We start from the raw sequence: 12,561 nt of genomic DNA on the forward strand, positions 1-12,561 counted from the left end.
TGGTACATGGAACGCATTTAAAAAACACAGGTGGTCCCGAATTTTCTACATCCCGGAGATCTTTGATGTTCTTTCGACTTCAGTCCTTCTCTTTACTTCTTTTGCACACAGCATCACTTAACGCGTGGAGACTGGCCCAGGGCCCCGCCGGGTCGGGTGTGGGGTGCGGGGTGGGGGTCACGGAGGGCCCGTGGGCCGCGCGCAGGGGTTGGGGGCGGTTAGCGCAGGAGGCGGCTCTGAAAGAGGCAGAAGTGAGCTCAGCGGCGGGAACTTCACATAGGCTCGCGACGCCGGGCATCAGTCGCGGGCAGCGAGTTACCGCAGGCTTCTCCGTGCCTGAAGACTGCAGCCCGACGCTGCTCTGCTGCCTCCCCTTCCGGGTTCCGGGTTCCCGCCAGCGCGGACACAGTCCCTGCCGAGCCGACCAGTCGGAGAGCGCCCGAAACCGGGGCCGGGCCAATCGGAGACGCGTCCCTTGTCCCCTTGGCGCGCCTGCGTCGCCAGCGTCCGAATCTCCCGCCAATACCCCTACCCGGCCCGCGAAGGCGCGGCCAATCAGCGTCCGAGGGTCGCGGCGGCCCGGCCGCCTCCAAGGCGGAGGGGGCAACCTTTTTTGAGGGCCTCGCCTCAGTCAACCCGGCGGCGCCCCTTCTCCTCCCGGATGGCAGCACGCGGGGCAGCTGTTTCGCGGCTCCCGTCCCGGCCTGGGCGGCCTGCGGGGCGCGCGCCTCCGAGCGGCTCCCCCCGGCGCGGGCCCGATGGTCTCGACCGGCCCGGCGCGCGCGGGAGTCCGGGGGGCGGGGCGGCGGCCCATAAAGGCTGTTGGGGGCGGGGCGCGCGCAGTCAGTCAGCGTCGCGCGGAGAGGAAATCGCCGTCGCCGCCGCCACAGCCGGACCCCCAGGCCCCCACGATCCCGCCCGCCGCCTCGCCATGGCCTGCCGGCTGCGAAGTTCCCCCGGGTGCGGGAGCCGCCGCGACGGCGACGCCAGGTGAGGCCGGGCCGCGCGCGGGGGGCTCCCGGGCTGGAGAGCGGCGGGCGGGGTCCGGGCAGGGGTCCCGGGCCGCCTCGCCCTGACGTGGTGTCTTGTCGCCAGCCCGCCGCCCGCCGCAAGATGGAGCCTCGGACGCAAGCGCACGGCCGACGGGAGGCGCCGGAAGCCCGAGGACGCCGAGGGCCCCTCGAGGCCGCCAGGCCACCGCAGACCCGACAGGTGGGCCCGGCGCGGCCGTCGGGGGCCGGAGCGGGGGGGTCCCCGCACCTGACCGACTAGGGGGTGCTCGTGGGTCGCCAACAACTCTCCACTAGTCGGGGCGCCCTTGGGTCACCACCCCTGACTGGTCCCGGCACCTGCGCACCACAACGTGCCGGCGGGGTGTCTCGGTGATGGCTGTCGACAGAAAGCGGCCTCATCTCAGTCAGCGAGCCCTGCTGTGTTCCGGGGCTGGCGCTGGGGGCCCCCACGAACTTAGGGCTTCCCAGCGCAGTCAGTCAGGTTGACCCGTAAAAGAGTCAGCTCGGAAGAGTCGGGTGTCAACAGCAGCGTCCCAGCAGGCGGGCGCCCCTCTTCCCACCCTGACGCTCCCTAGGCGCTTCCCTCTGCCGAGTCTCGGCCGCAGCGTGTGCGTGTTTACACGCTTGCTGGGGGGCTTTCTGGCTGAGCAGCGTGTTGGGGAGGTCAGGGGACCGTGTCCACCTAGACTTCCTTTTTGTTTGCTTACGCCCTGACGCGGGTGGGTCAGCGAGTCAGGTGAGGCGTTTCAGAGACGGGGGCGGCAGGTGAAGGCCTCCGTCGGGTGAGATGGGGGGTCCCTGGGCGAGCGCCCGCCAGGGCCTGTGTGAGCCTGACTAGAGGAGGGCGAAGGGTGCGGGGAGGGGGGGCAGCGGCCAAGTTCAGGTGAAAGGGGGCGGCGGGGAGTGTGGGCCTCCGGATGGGCTGCTAAGGCAGGAGGCCCAGTGCTTGCTGATGGGTTACGGGTGGGTGCTGGGAGGAGTCAAGGGCGACCAGCTCTTCGGCCTGGAGACCCTCCGTCGCTCGAGGAACCTTTTGCCACCGTGAAGAGGACGGGGGTGGGGCAGACTGGTCTGGGGAAGGAGTTGGTGATCAGGCCTAAGCCGCTTTTCAGGTGAGTGAAGAGCGGATGTTGCGGAAGGAGCGGGCGGGACCTCACAGGCTGGTCGGGGAGGCACAGATGCTGAATATAGCATATACGTGGCTTTTAGAGATTTGGGACTTGAGATTACCTGGGAAGAGATGTGAGTGGAGGAGAGGCCCTGACAGCCCTAGGGCTAGATGTGAAGGACAGGTAATGGAATGCTGTTGTTGAGATCCTGCTCTGAGCCCTTCAGCTGAAGACAAAGTGTCACAGCCTTACAGTGCTTTGCATTCCTTTGTGTCCTGTGGGCACTCCTCTGGCTCACAGCAACCCCGTAGGCCTCCTTGTTCCGGCAGGAATGCTCCTGTCCTGGGCACGTTGCCCCTGCTGTTCTGTGCGTGTGCTTTCACTCCCACAACCCCCTGTGGTGCCAGCGGGGAGTGCACGGGGGCGCGTGGTGAGTGGAGCCACTTACATCTCCAGGGGCGCAAGAACTGGTCCCTTTGGAGGGACGTTAGCTCATTGTGTAAAACAGGCTTTGTTTTCTACTTGAGCACTTTTCCCAAAAGTACTCTTGTCCTAAGATAGGGTGAGTTGGTGAATATAATTTGCCTAATCTAAGAAATGAATTTTAGTTTCACGCAAGGTAGTTTGTATCAAGCTATCAAAACATGAGATGGAGTGAAAGGTCGTTTGTAAGCACGTTTTAGAAATTCAGGAATCTGTCACGGCTGGGCAACTTAGACCTGGATCTCTTGACACACTAGTGAGGATGTTGGCGTCCAGCCCTAGACAAGCCTCCATTTGGTTCTCTTCTGTATCTGCCATACAGTCATTGAGTCATTTTAATTTGCTCATTAATTTGATTTCAGACCCTACCAACCATATTTAGACTGTGGAAATTTATTTTTAGGGATCCAATTTGAGTTTCTCTGGGTGGAGTAATTATAAGGAGAGAAATGATAATTACATAAAGGGATTATTTTTTTGTTATTGCTGTTGCATTTTCAAAGCATGCCATTGGGTTTTCAGCTAGAATGTATAAAGTCGCTTATTGATGCAGTCGAAGTTAGTTTCCACTTTTGATATACCAGTGATGGCCAGTAGAAAGTTGAGGAGGAAAAGTAAAAATGTAAGTTTATATCTAATCTCTAAGTAACAGACGTAGCAACAGTTCTAACTGCCAGAGTTCTTGGCATCAAGTTCAAATTGCCTGAACTTGACTAAAGATTTCTTTGAGCTCTAGATAGAACTAAGCTTTTAGATTAAATTTAACCCAACTCTAGGGGGCACCTTTACCTGTAGACTAAGTTCTAATGTAGTAAGAACTCTGAAGTACATTTTTATCCCCCCCATTTTAATTATGATGTGATATATTCTGAGCCATTAATTGTGTGCGTCTAGAAGTAAATAGTAACCACATTTATTAGGTGCTGGCCACTCTGCTTAGCTCTAAAAATGTATTAGCTGAAATCTTTTTTAAAATCCTAAAAAAAAAACCCTCGTTTTTGGAAATAAAAGTAGTTGTACTAGGTAGGTACACTTTTTGGTGCCAATGATACCTGTTGACTTTGTCTGCCTTTCCCCTGCACTGGCACATAGGGAGCGCACAGAAGTTGTTTAACAAACAGAGCCCAGGAGGCTTCAGACGAATTGCCTGAACTCGGTGAGCTAGTAAGTTATGGAGCAGAGATTACTCTGGAGCCCGTTTTCTTGGCACTCTCCAAACAACCTCAGAACATTTCCTGATGCACGATTTGAAAGGAAACTGAAAGTTGTGTCATGGTTCAAATGTGCGTTTTCATTTTATTGCAGCTTTACCACTCCCGAAGGCCCTAAGCCCCGTTCTAGATGTTCAGACTGGGCAAGTGCAGTCGAAGAAGATGAAATGAGGACTAGAGTTAACAAAGAAATTGCAAGGTATGCATTTCAGACCAGTTTGAAATGTTACCTCTGGTGTTTTTAATTATATGTTAAATTTGAGGCATATCTTAGAGTGGTGGTTTTTAAAAGTCTGGTGGGCCCCAGACCAGCCACGTCAGCAGCTCCTGGGAACTTGTTAGAAATGCAGGTTTTCAGGCCCCGCCCCAGGCCTGCTGGATGGGAAACTGGGTGGGGCCCAGCCCTGGCTTAAGCCCTTCAGCTGAGTCCACTCACTGACATTTGAGAACCGGTGTCTTGGGGCTGTCCTTCCAGGGTGGCAGTAAGCGGGAGGTGGCGCTGCTAACAGCTCAGAAATGCCAGAGTGCGTGCGGGGACGGGTCCCTGAGCTGGGGTCTGTGAACCCCTTGCAGTCGTACCCAGAGCTGTGTATTCGAGTTCAGCTCCAAGCCACTTCCTCTCCCTCAGCTCCTTGCAGTTCAGATGATGCATCCTTCACCACTGCTCACCCCCCTGGATTACATTCTCCCTGGTATTTGGGGGCCCTTCTTCCTTTTGATAGATGCCATCCAACCCAGGGAATGAACGTTGAGTTAAAATGCTGTGGCTCGAAATTAATTGAAGTATATTGAACCAAGAGTCTGTTCTTAATTCTGATGAGAAAATATGTCCTCATTGTCAGCAGGGAAGCAGGGCCAGACTGCTTCCTCCCCCTCTGCAGCGGTCGATGGTATTTAGAGCTGCTGTCTTTGGAAAGGCTCGGACACACGTGGGGGTTGGTTGTGACCACTTAATTTCTTTCAGCCATGAGACTGCATGTGTGTGGGTGAGTAGGATGCCTGGGTAGAAGGGTGAACTGGAGCTGACAGACGTGGGCTTCAGTGTTTTGAATGAGTTCTCGTGTTTATATAGATCTTGATTTTTCCCAGCTGTAACGGTAGGCTGTTTGACTGGGTCTATGCAGTTTTTGTGTTCTGCTCACCAGGGTTATAACAATCCTCATCATGTCCTTGTGTATCCGGACCCCCAGTGTCACCCCTTGCTGGGGACTGTCTGCAGCTCTTAAGTGCCGCAGGGAGACCCCTGTTTGTCTTGACCTTCCTGTCGGTGGACCCCTCTTTGTTCCTTTCTGAAAATTGCCCTGCCTTGCAAAGCAGGCCTGATCTTGTCCAGAGCACTGTTTTGGGCCGCTCTGTGGATCACACCCTTTCTGATGGAAAGCTGCTGCTTTTGATAAGACCCAAGTGATGTGAGCTTTTGATGATGGTGGTCTGCCTTACTTCCCACCAGGAAGGGGGGCGGTAAGAATTCAGCTCACTGTATGTCAAGGAGGCTAGCACACTACACACCAGCGGTCTGAAAATTTGAAAATAGGTTTTAGTCATACCTGAAGCCAGTCTTTTCAACTGGGGTTCCAGAAAGAATGAAATCCTACAGAAAATGATTTCAGGAACTAGTTTCTCAGTTCTCAGGGGGTGGTTCCTTATCTCCCGGTATCCAGGCTTCACTGGGATGCCCCAGCAAACGTGGGGAAGGTTGAGAATTTTAGATTTGGAAGGAGGCACCGTGATACGTGACATGTTTTAGACACCTGCATGAGCTTCTAGCCAGAGGCGGTTCACGGTTTCCATTGTTAGATTGCAGTGTGCTTTTTTGGTGACGTACTTTTGCAAAGTTGGGTGTTGGTCATTGCTGTGATAGGAGGGAAATGCCCGGTGAAATCCACAAGGGATGGGGGGACGGGGGAAGGTGTGCAGTCTTTCCAAGAAGGTGAGCAGTGCCCAACAGGCACACGTCTCCTTAATAAGTAATCGTGGTATTAGAAATAAAAACTTTGTATTTCAACTCATGTTTATTTTTTTCTAAAGGCTTCAGGGTTAGAGGGATGTAAATTTCTGTGTCGTTTGGGTCTCACTACTTACCTGGCGGCAGTAGTTTTTTTTTTTTAGAACCTGGTTGTTTTAAGCACCTTGTATGATCTTGGCAAGTAACCTTTATCTCCACCTCAAAGGTGGTTGAGGGAGGTTGAAAATAAAAGAAGCCACCTACTGTTACTTAATCCACTTACCAGACCACACCCTCAGGGAGGCTTTGTTCCCTGTGGCTCTGTCTTAGCTCTAAAAGCATTGTGTTCATTTCTATACCTTTTTAAAAACAGCAACATTTACTTTGCTCTCAGATATAAAAGGAAACTCCTCATAAATGACTTTGGAAGAGAGAGAAAATCATCATCAGGAAGGTAAATGCTGTGTAATTATTTCTTTTATAATTTAATAGACCTGTAGTTTATTAATGAAAAAAAAACTGTGAACATGAGATGCTAAGTGTCTCAATAGCATTTATTGTTTTTCTGTTCTTCACTGATTTCAAATATGTATCTATCGTGTACTAAATTCCCATATATTCAAAGATTCTGGACTGTTGTGGGGTTAATATGGTTTGGAATCCAGAGGGCAAATACTCCCGTTATTGTGTTTAAGCGTTTTCTTACGTAGTGATCTTAATTGTGAGGCTTGTTCTGTTCATTTCATTTTCTTCAGTTCGGATTCGAAGGAGTCTATGTCAGCATTGCCAGCTGACTTAGAGACCGATGAAAGTGTCCTGATGAGGAGACAGAAGCAGATCAACTATGGGAAGAACACCATTGCCTACGATCGCTATATTAAAGAAGTCCCGAGGTAGTCTTGTTTCGCCAGCATGTCCTGGTCAAGTCATGTGGCATTGCCGTCTAAAGAGTTGCTTAGGTGGTAAATCTGATTCTGGGTGTAGTTCACACCTGCTAAGAAGTGTATTATTAATGACATTCAGGCACTTACATAAATAAAGAAGAATGGGTTGGTGACTGAGAAACGAAGGACGTGAAGATAAAAAAATAACATTTTCATAATTTAGAATGTTAGATGACATTTCATTTCTCAGGACTCATAGCTGTCTTATAAATGTAAGATTACTAAAATACATGATGGGAAAACTAAAGTTCAAGTTACAGATTGTAAAGATTTTATTAGAGAGAGATATGAGTATTGCCCCGTTTTGTGTAAGCAGCGTCCCCCCTCCCGCTACGCACACAAGGATACAAAGGGAGCTTTAGAGAGTATACCAGCTGCTTGGCAGGATTGAAGTGCAGGTGTCCTATCCTGGGGCATGGATTGCGAAGGAAGGCAGAGGCAGAGAGGTAGTGCTTTTAAGCTCACCTGCAAATGTGGATGGTGTGTGCCAGGATAATCCCTCTCTCCCGGTAGGCACCTTCGACAGCCTGGCATTCATCCCAAAACCCCCAACAAATTCAAGAAGTACAGTCGACGATCGTGGGACCAGCAGGTCAAACTCTGGAGGGTGGCTCTGCATTTTTGGGATCCTCCAGCGGAAGAAGGGTGTGATTTGCAAGGAATGTACGTCTTTACTGCATTCTCGTTCTCCGTGTCTGCAGTTCGGGTGGTGATCGCAGTGGCTCTGTCACTGTGTGGCAGGTTATCGTGCATGACGTCTGCCTGTGGTCACAGCTTCGTGTGTGTGTTTTCTCTGCACGAGTGTATAAAGCCGGCTGGGCAGGCTCAGGGAGAGGCCGGAGGGAGGGGTGTGCTTCCTGGGCCGGCTTTACTGTCTGTAGCTCGGCCAGACTCATCTTAGGAGACCTAGAGATATGTGGGGTTTGTTTTTAAGATAAACATTTTAAAAAGCATGTGAATAATTTATGTTGAGCTATAAACGTGAAAGGTCTTTTTTTTTCATCTAAGGAAGGCTTTTATCTTTTTAAACTGTGTCTAGTTGGAAAGGTCTCAGGCCTGAGTTTCTGCCACGTGGTCAGGATGCCGGTTGAGTGCGGAGGTGGAGAGACTGTCTGTGCGGCCTCTCTTCTCAGCTCCCTCGACCTGAGCCTCTCCCTCCTTCAGAGACGCATTTATTCATTCAAGTGTTGGAGTTTCTGCTTTGTGCTGGGGAAATTTATTATAAACTGTCACGTTTGAAATGATGTCTGACGCGTCTTTACAAGTTTGGCCTCACAGACACACACTGATTTTTTTCCCGGGGTCCGGTGTCACTATTGTCCCATTCTCTCTATGGGTAGGAAATCGGACAAATGAGTGATGATGTGTAGTATGGCTTGTCACGGTGTCTGTCTTCCCCCTAAACTGGGCTTTATTATTGACGCTCCTACTTGGAAGGATGCCTGTGGCTGTGTACAGATAGTTGGCCACGGGCAAGAGTGGGCAGGCGGTTGTGTGCTCCGAGCCGGGTGGACGTGTTTGCCTGCACTGCCTGCTTTACCCCGGCGGGGTGATCGGGCAGAGGGTCAGTCTGGCGCACGGGGAGTCGCTGAAAGCTGGTGGGTCCCTCAGGGAGCAGAGGAGATGCGTGTCAGCGCTCACGGGCAGCACGGCCGTGGTGGCGTTTGCCTTCTCCTGGCTCTGTTACGCGCTGACTGATGTGCTTGTTCTGACCGCGCAGACGTCCTGTAGACCTCGGGGAGATGGAGACGGAATCTGCGGAGAGCAGCTCTGAGTCCCAGACGAGCTCTCAGGATAACTTCGTAAGTACCTTTCCTTGGTTTTATCTCTCCACGTGAGTGTTACAGGTCAATTGTTGACAACATATGCCCCTCTGAAAACTGAAGTTTAAGCTGAAATTTGATTCTGATGCTTATGAAAAAGGGGCTCCTTACCCCTTTCTCTGACTTTATTGAAATGTCAGATTTGATGGAGTTCGTAGGTAGTGGCCTTATTTTAGATTTTGGGCTCAATCTAACTAATAAGTACCACCATTTTCATTTAAAAGTAAAAGGCCTTTTCTTCCCTGGTTCACAGGCTTTGTCACTATTGTTAATTTTAGACTGTATAGTTTGTCCTGGTGAATTGCTAGTATAGGAATCATCTGCTAGTTGTTATAAGTGGAGGAATGCCTTGGGCCTAGGGGTTTCCCCACATTTGCCAATTTTAAAAAATTACATGTTTTTGGAAGAAAAAACCTCCAAAGATGAAAAGCGATGTACAGAATTGCCTCATCTCTAATTCTCTAGTTACTGGTTGGGTGCACGTTCTTCCAGACTTCTCTGCACGTATACAAGCCAAATACACAGCAGCAGTTTACAGTAAAAGGATCCCTTTGTTATTTTAAAGGAGACGGCCCCAATATTTACATGTGGAAATATTCTGCACATTAAGTAAAAAAATAGGTTAAAACCTAGAATTCATAAATATTTGTTTGAAAAACTCCTGCTTTATATAAGATCAACCTATACTGTATTTGAACAGGTCAGGAGCATATAAAATAAAAGTGCGTAGTTGCCTTTTCCTGCCTGCCTTCCATCTGTGTCACCCTGATAAGCGTGGACGTGTCCTTCCAGTCTTGGGGACCATCTGCATCCCACGTACTCTTTGTGACTATTCGAGGTGTTAGAAGTAACACAGGGAGCCCCCTGGAGGTCCAGTGGTCAGGACTCAGCGCTTCCACTGCAGGGGGCTCGGGTTCAATCCCTGATCGGGGAACTAAGACCCTGCAAGCCGCATGGCCAAAAAAAAAAAAAAAGTAACACAAATGTCCAAAAGAGAGGAATGACAAAATTACATTCATAAGGAATACAGCTACTACAGATTGTTTTTGAAGACTAATAACATGGAAAATGGTCAAGATAAATAAAAACAGGATACTTAACCATAGGGCGATCCCGGTTTTGTGGATATTTATACCCAGGCAGGGCTAAAGCCCATGACGAGCTCAGCGGGTGGCGTCCTTGGTTTGGATCAAGAGTAACCGTTGTCCCAGCTCAAGAAGCCGATTCTGAATGTGCCGCTTGTGGTCACAGAAGTTAGGGGGCGGTGACTGCACGGGCGCAGGTCGGGGGCCAGGCCCTGAAGATCAGAGGCAGGGGTCCTGGCGGGAGGTCCCGGGGCGCCGAGGAGAGGTGGGAGCCGGCGGGGCGTTCGCGGGACAGGAGAGGAGGCTGGGTGGCGAGGCGGAGCCCCCGGCTGGCCGGCCTGCACTGCTCGAGCCCGAGGCACCGGGGGCAGCGCGTTCGCCGCTGAGCACGGCCACTACCACAGCATCGCTGTTGTGCTCGCGAAACGCAGCCGTGGTAAAGCACGGCGGCCTCGTAACCAGGCCGCGCTCAGGTTTCCCGGTTGTCCCGGTAATGTCCTTGGGCGCGTCCCGTCCACACGGTGGCTCCTGTTAGGCTTGAGCGGCTGCGGCTCAGGTCCCTTAAAGGTCACTTGGTCACTAATGGGGCGGGGGCGGCGGGTGGGAGTTTGACAGATGCGGCTGAAGTGAAGCTTGGCAGTATCTGCTGGATGCTCTCCCGGGCCTGTCCTGCGTTCCTGGGGGGCGCTCAGCGCCCGGAGGGGGAGCCGCCCTGCTCAGCGCCTCCGGCAGCAAGTCCAGTGTGCCCGAGGGACCGGCTGTGACCGTGCTTCTGTCTTCTAGGACATGTACTGTGGCACCCCTACCAAAGTTAGACACGTGGACTGCCAGGCCGAGGACGCGTTTGACTTGGAAGCCTGTTTAACTGAACCCTTGAAAGACTTCTCGGCCATGAGCTAACCGGCGCCCCCTGGAGGCCCCTGGGAGCAGCGCTGCCTCCCCCGGCGGGGTGGCCCACCAAGCGTGCGTCCTGCCTTTGTAACTGGGGGTTTCTGTTCATAGTGTACAGTCTCTCGGTGAATTGATGTTCTTGCCTTATTTTCTTAAGAAACGTTAATTTTATGTATAGGGAGTGTATTTTGCATGTTTTAAATTGTAAATGGAACTAAATCCGAGGAAAATTGAACTCGAAGCAATCTTGCAACAATCTTAATTGCTTAATCTCTGCATCCTTGAAGTTAACCTGACAAGTGTACCGTAACTGGTTTTCCACAAGTATTTTAGGCATTAATTGCTACTTGTCAGATGGCTGGTTTGGGTTTAAGCATATGTTCACGGGGCTTTCTTTACTGGTATCTGGCCGAGTGTTCTCATAATCGGATACCTTTAATATCTTTATGGAAAGGGTTAGGGTTTGGGCTGTTTGTCAGTATGTCAAGATGGGTTTTTTTCCTCATACAGAGCACTGAATAGTCAGATATTAAATTGAGCTGGTAGGCTAATGGGGTTTATGTAAGTTATACAGTCTTAATTTGGTACTTGTAAATAGCACTAAGTAGCCCTTCTACCTATACTACTCCAAGAGTTAAGACAGCAGAAGGATTTAGAAAGAACATTTTTTTTATAGTCAGTTAATTTACCGTGTAAAATTGCTGTAAATGATAATGTGTACAGATTTTCTGTTCAAATATTCAATTGTAAACTTCTTGTTAAGACTGTTATGTTTCTATTGCTTTTGTATGGAATGACATTGCAAAAATAAAAAGGACCTTCTTTAACTGACTTACTACGTTGCCAGATAGGCTGCCTGCTGTGGGGATTCCTGCCCTTGGCTTGTGCCCAGGGAGGGTGGCACGCAGTGGGGGGAGAGTCGTGCCCGGGCTTGTGGCCCTGCCCCACCCCGCCCGGCGAGGAGCACCGCATTTTGGTAGGTTTGCAGCTCTGGCCTGGGGTCTTGGTCGGGCTGGAGCCGGGTCCAGACCTGGTGTCAGCGGTGGGCCCGGTGTGTGCTTTCCCTGGACCCAGGCTTTCCTGGTTGAAGGGAGTGTGTGCCCACAGACTTACTAGGAAGCCAGGGGCCTCGGTTTGCTGCTTGGTCGGCAGCTGGGGTGACAGGGCCTTTCCCTGTGTCCCGAGACAGACCAGGGCCGGGCAGTCCACACCAGAGCCGAGGGCCCGCCTGAGGGGCTGCCCCACCCACAGCGGCGCGCGTAGCCCCTGGTAGCTCTGCCTGCAGCTGTGGCCACGTGCCCCGTGGACACCCCCTTGGAAGTGATGCTGAGCTCCCTTTAAGCAAGGGGTGGGCATCGGTCACGTCGTTCAAGGTGCTTTGAAAGGCCAGAAGGCCTTCCTGTTGGCTTCACACGTGCACTGAGCTCGTAGTGTGTCAGACAGCCTCGTGGATGTTGGGACACACAGGAGACAGGGTGCCCCGAAGTCTGCACTCACGCTCTTGGGGACAGAAGATGGTAAATATGGTGTCAGGTTACAGGGTAGGAGGGCAGCGAAGCAGGGCAGGGGGCGGTTGGGAGATGCCCTATTAGGTGGTGTGTGAGCAGAGATGTGCTGCCGGGGTGGGGCGGGGGCGTTCACCCCAGAGGGCGGCAAGTGCAAAGGCCCTGGGGTAGGAATATGGTGTACGGAACCCCAGCAGTGCTCAGACGTGGGGGAGGCTTGGCAGCTGACATGGGCTGGAGCCTGTTTGAGCAAGACAAGAGCTGTTGGGTGGGGGACAGGGGACGCCTCAGGGCCTGGAGGAGGCTTCCCAGGATGGCTGAGAACACTGGGAACCGAAGCCAAGTGGACCCCTGCTGCGTGGTGACCGCTGGCAGCCCTGTTGCGCACAGGGTGGTGGAAAACACTGACCTATGGGCTGGATGGGCCAGTAGGGTTTCTAGGCAGACCCTCGGAGCTGCCTCTGGCTTCCCATGGCTCGTTCGGAGAGGCGAGAACGCAGAGGGAAGGGCTGTTTAATTGTGGGGGGGCACCCTTTGTGGTCTCAGTTATGC

At 52.1% G+C, this 12,561-nt stretch overlaps 1 protein-coding gene across 2 annotated transcripts; it reads left to right on the forward strand.

Annotated features, from left to right (window-relative positions):
* Positions 1-192: 192 nt before the first annotated feature.
* On the forward strand, positions 193-11,335 carry SLBP (stem-loop histone mRNA binding protein). Of its 2 annotated transcripts, XM_082461617.1 has the most exons (8): positions 203-990; positions 1,096-1,212; positions 3,911-4,015; positions 6,156-6,215; positions 6,517-6,654; positions 7,219-7,368; positions 8,426-8,507; positions 10,397-11,335. In XM_082461617.1, the coding sequence occupies exons 1-8, from the start codon at positions 662-664 to the stop codon at positions 10,511-10,513; spliced, it is 1,098 nt and encodes a 365-aa protein (XP_082317743.1). In that variant the 5' UTR covers positions 203-661; the 3' UTR covers positions 10,514-11,335. The 2 variants fall into 2 exon arrangements, with proteins under 2 accessions (XP_082317744.1, XP_082317743.1); XM_082461618.1 differs by lacking the exon at positions 3,911-4,015 and having other exon boundaries at positions 193-990.
* Positions 11,336-12,561: the final 1,226 nt, after the last annotated feature.

This window comes from Balaenoptera physalus (assembly GCF_965194825.1).
Source record: "Balaenoptera physalus genome assembly, chromosome: 5".
NCBI classification, from domain to species: domain Eukaryota; kingdom Metazoa; phylum Chordata; class Mammalia; order Artiodactyla; family Balaenopteridae; genus Balaenoptera; species Balaenoptera physalus.

Coding starts and splice junctions, on each gene's coding strand:
- SLBP (XM_082461617.1), top strand. CDS start 662: ATGGCAGCACGCGGGGCAGCTGTTTCGCGGCTCCCGTCCCGGCCTGGG. Junction 4,016..6,155: donor GTTAACAAAGAAATTGCAAG/GTATGCATTTCA, acceptor CTTTGCTCTCAG/ATATAAAAGGAAACTCCTCA. Junction 8,508..10,396: donor CGAGCTCTCAGGATAACTTC/GTAAGTACCTTT, acceptor TCTGTCTTCTAG/GACATGTACTGTGGCACCCC.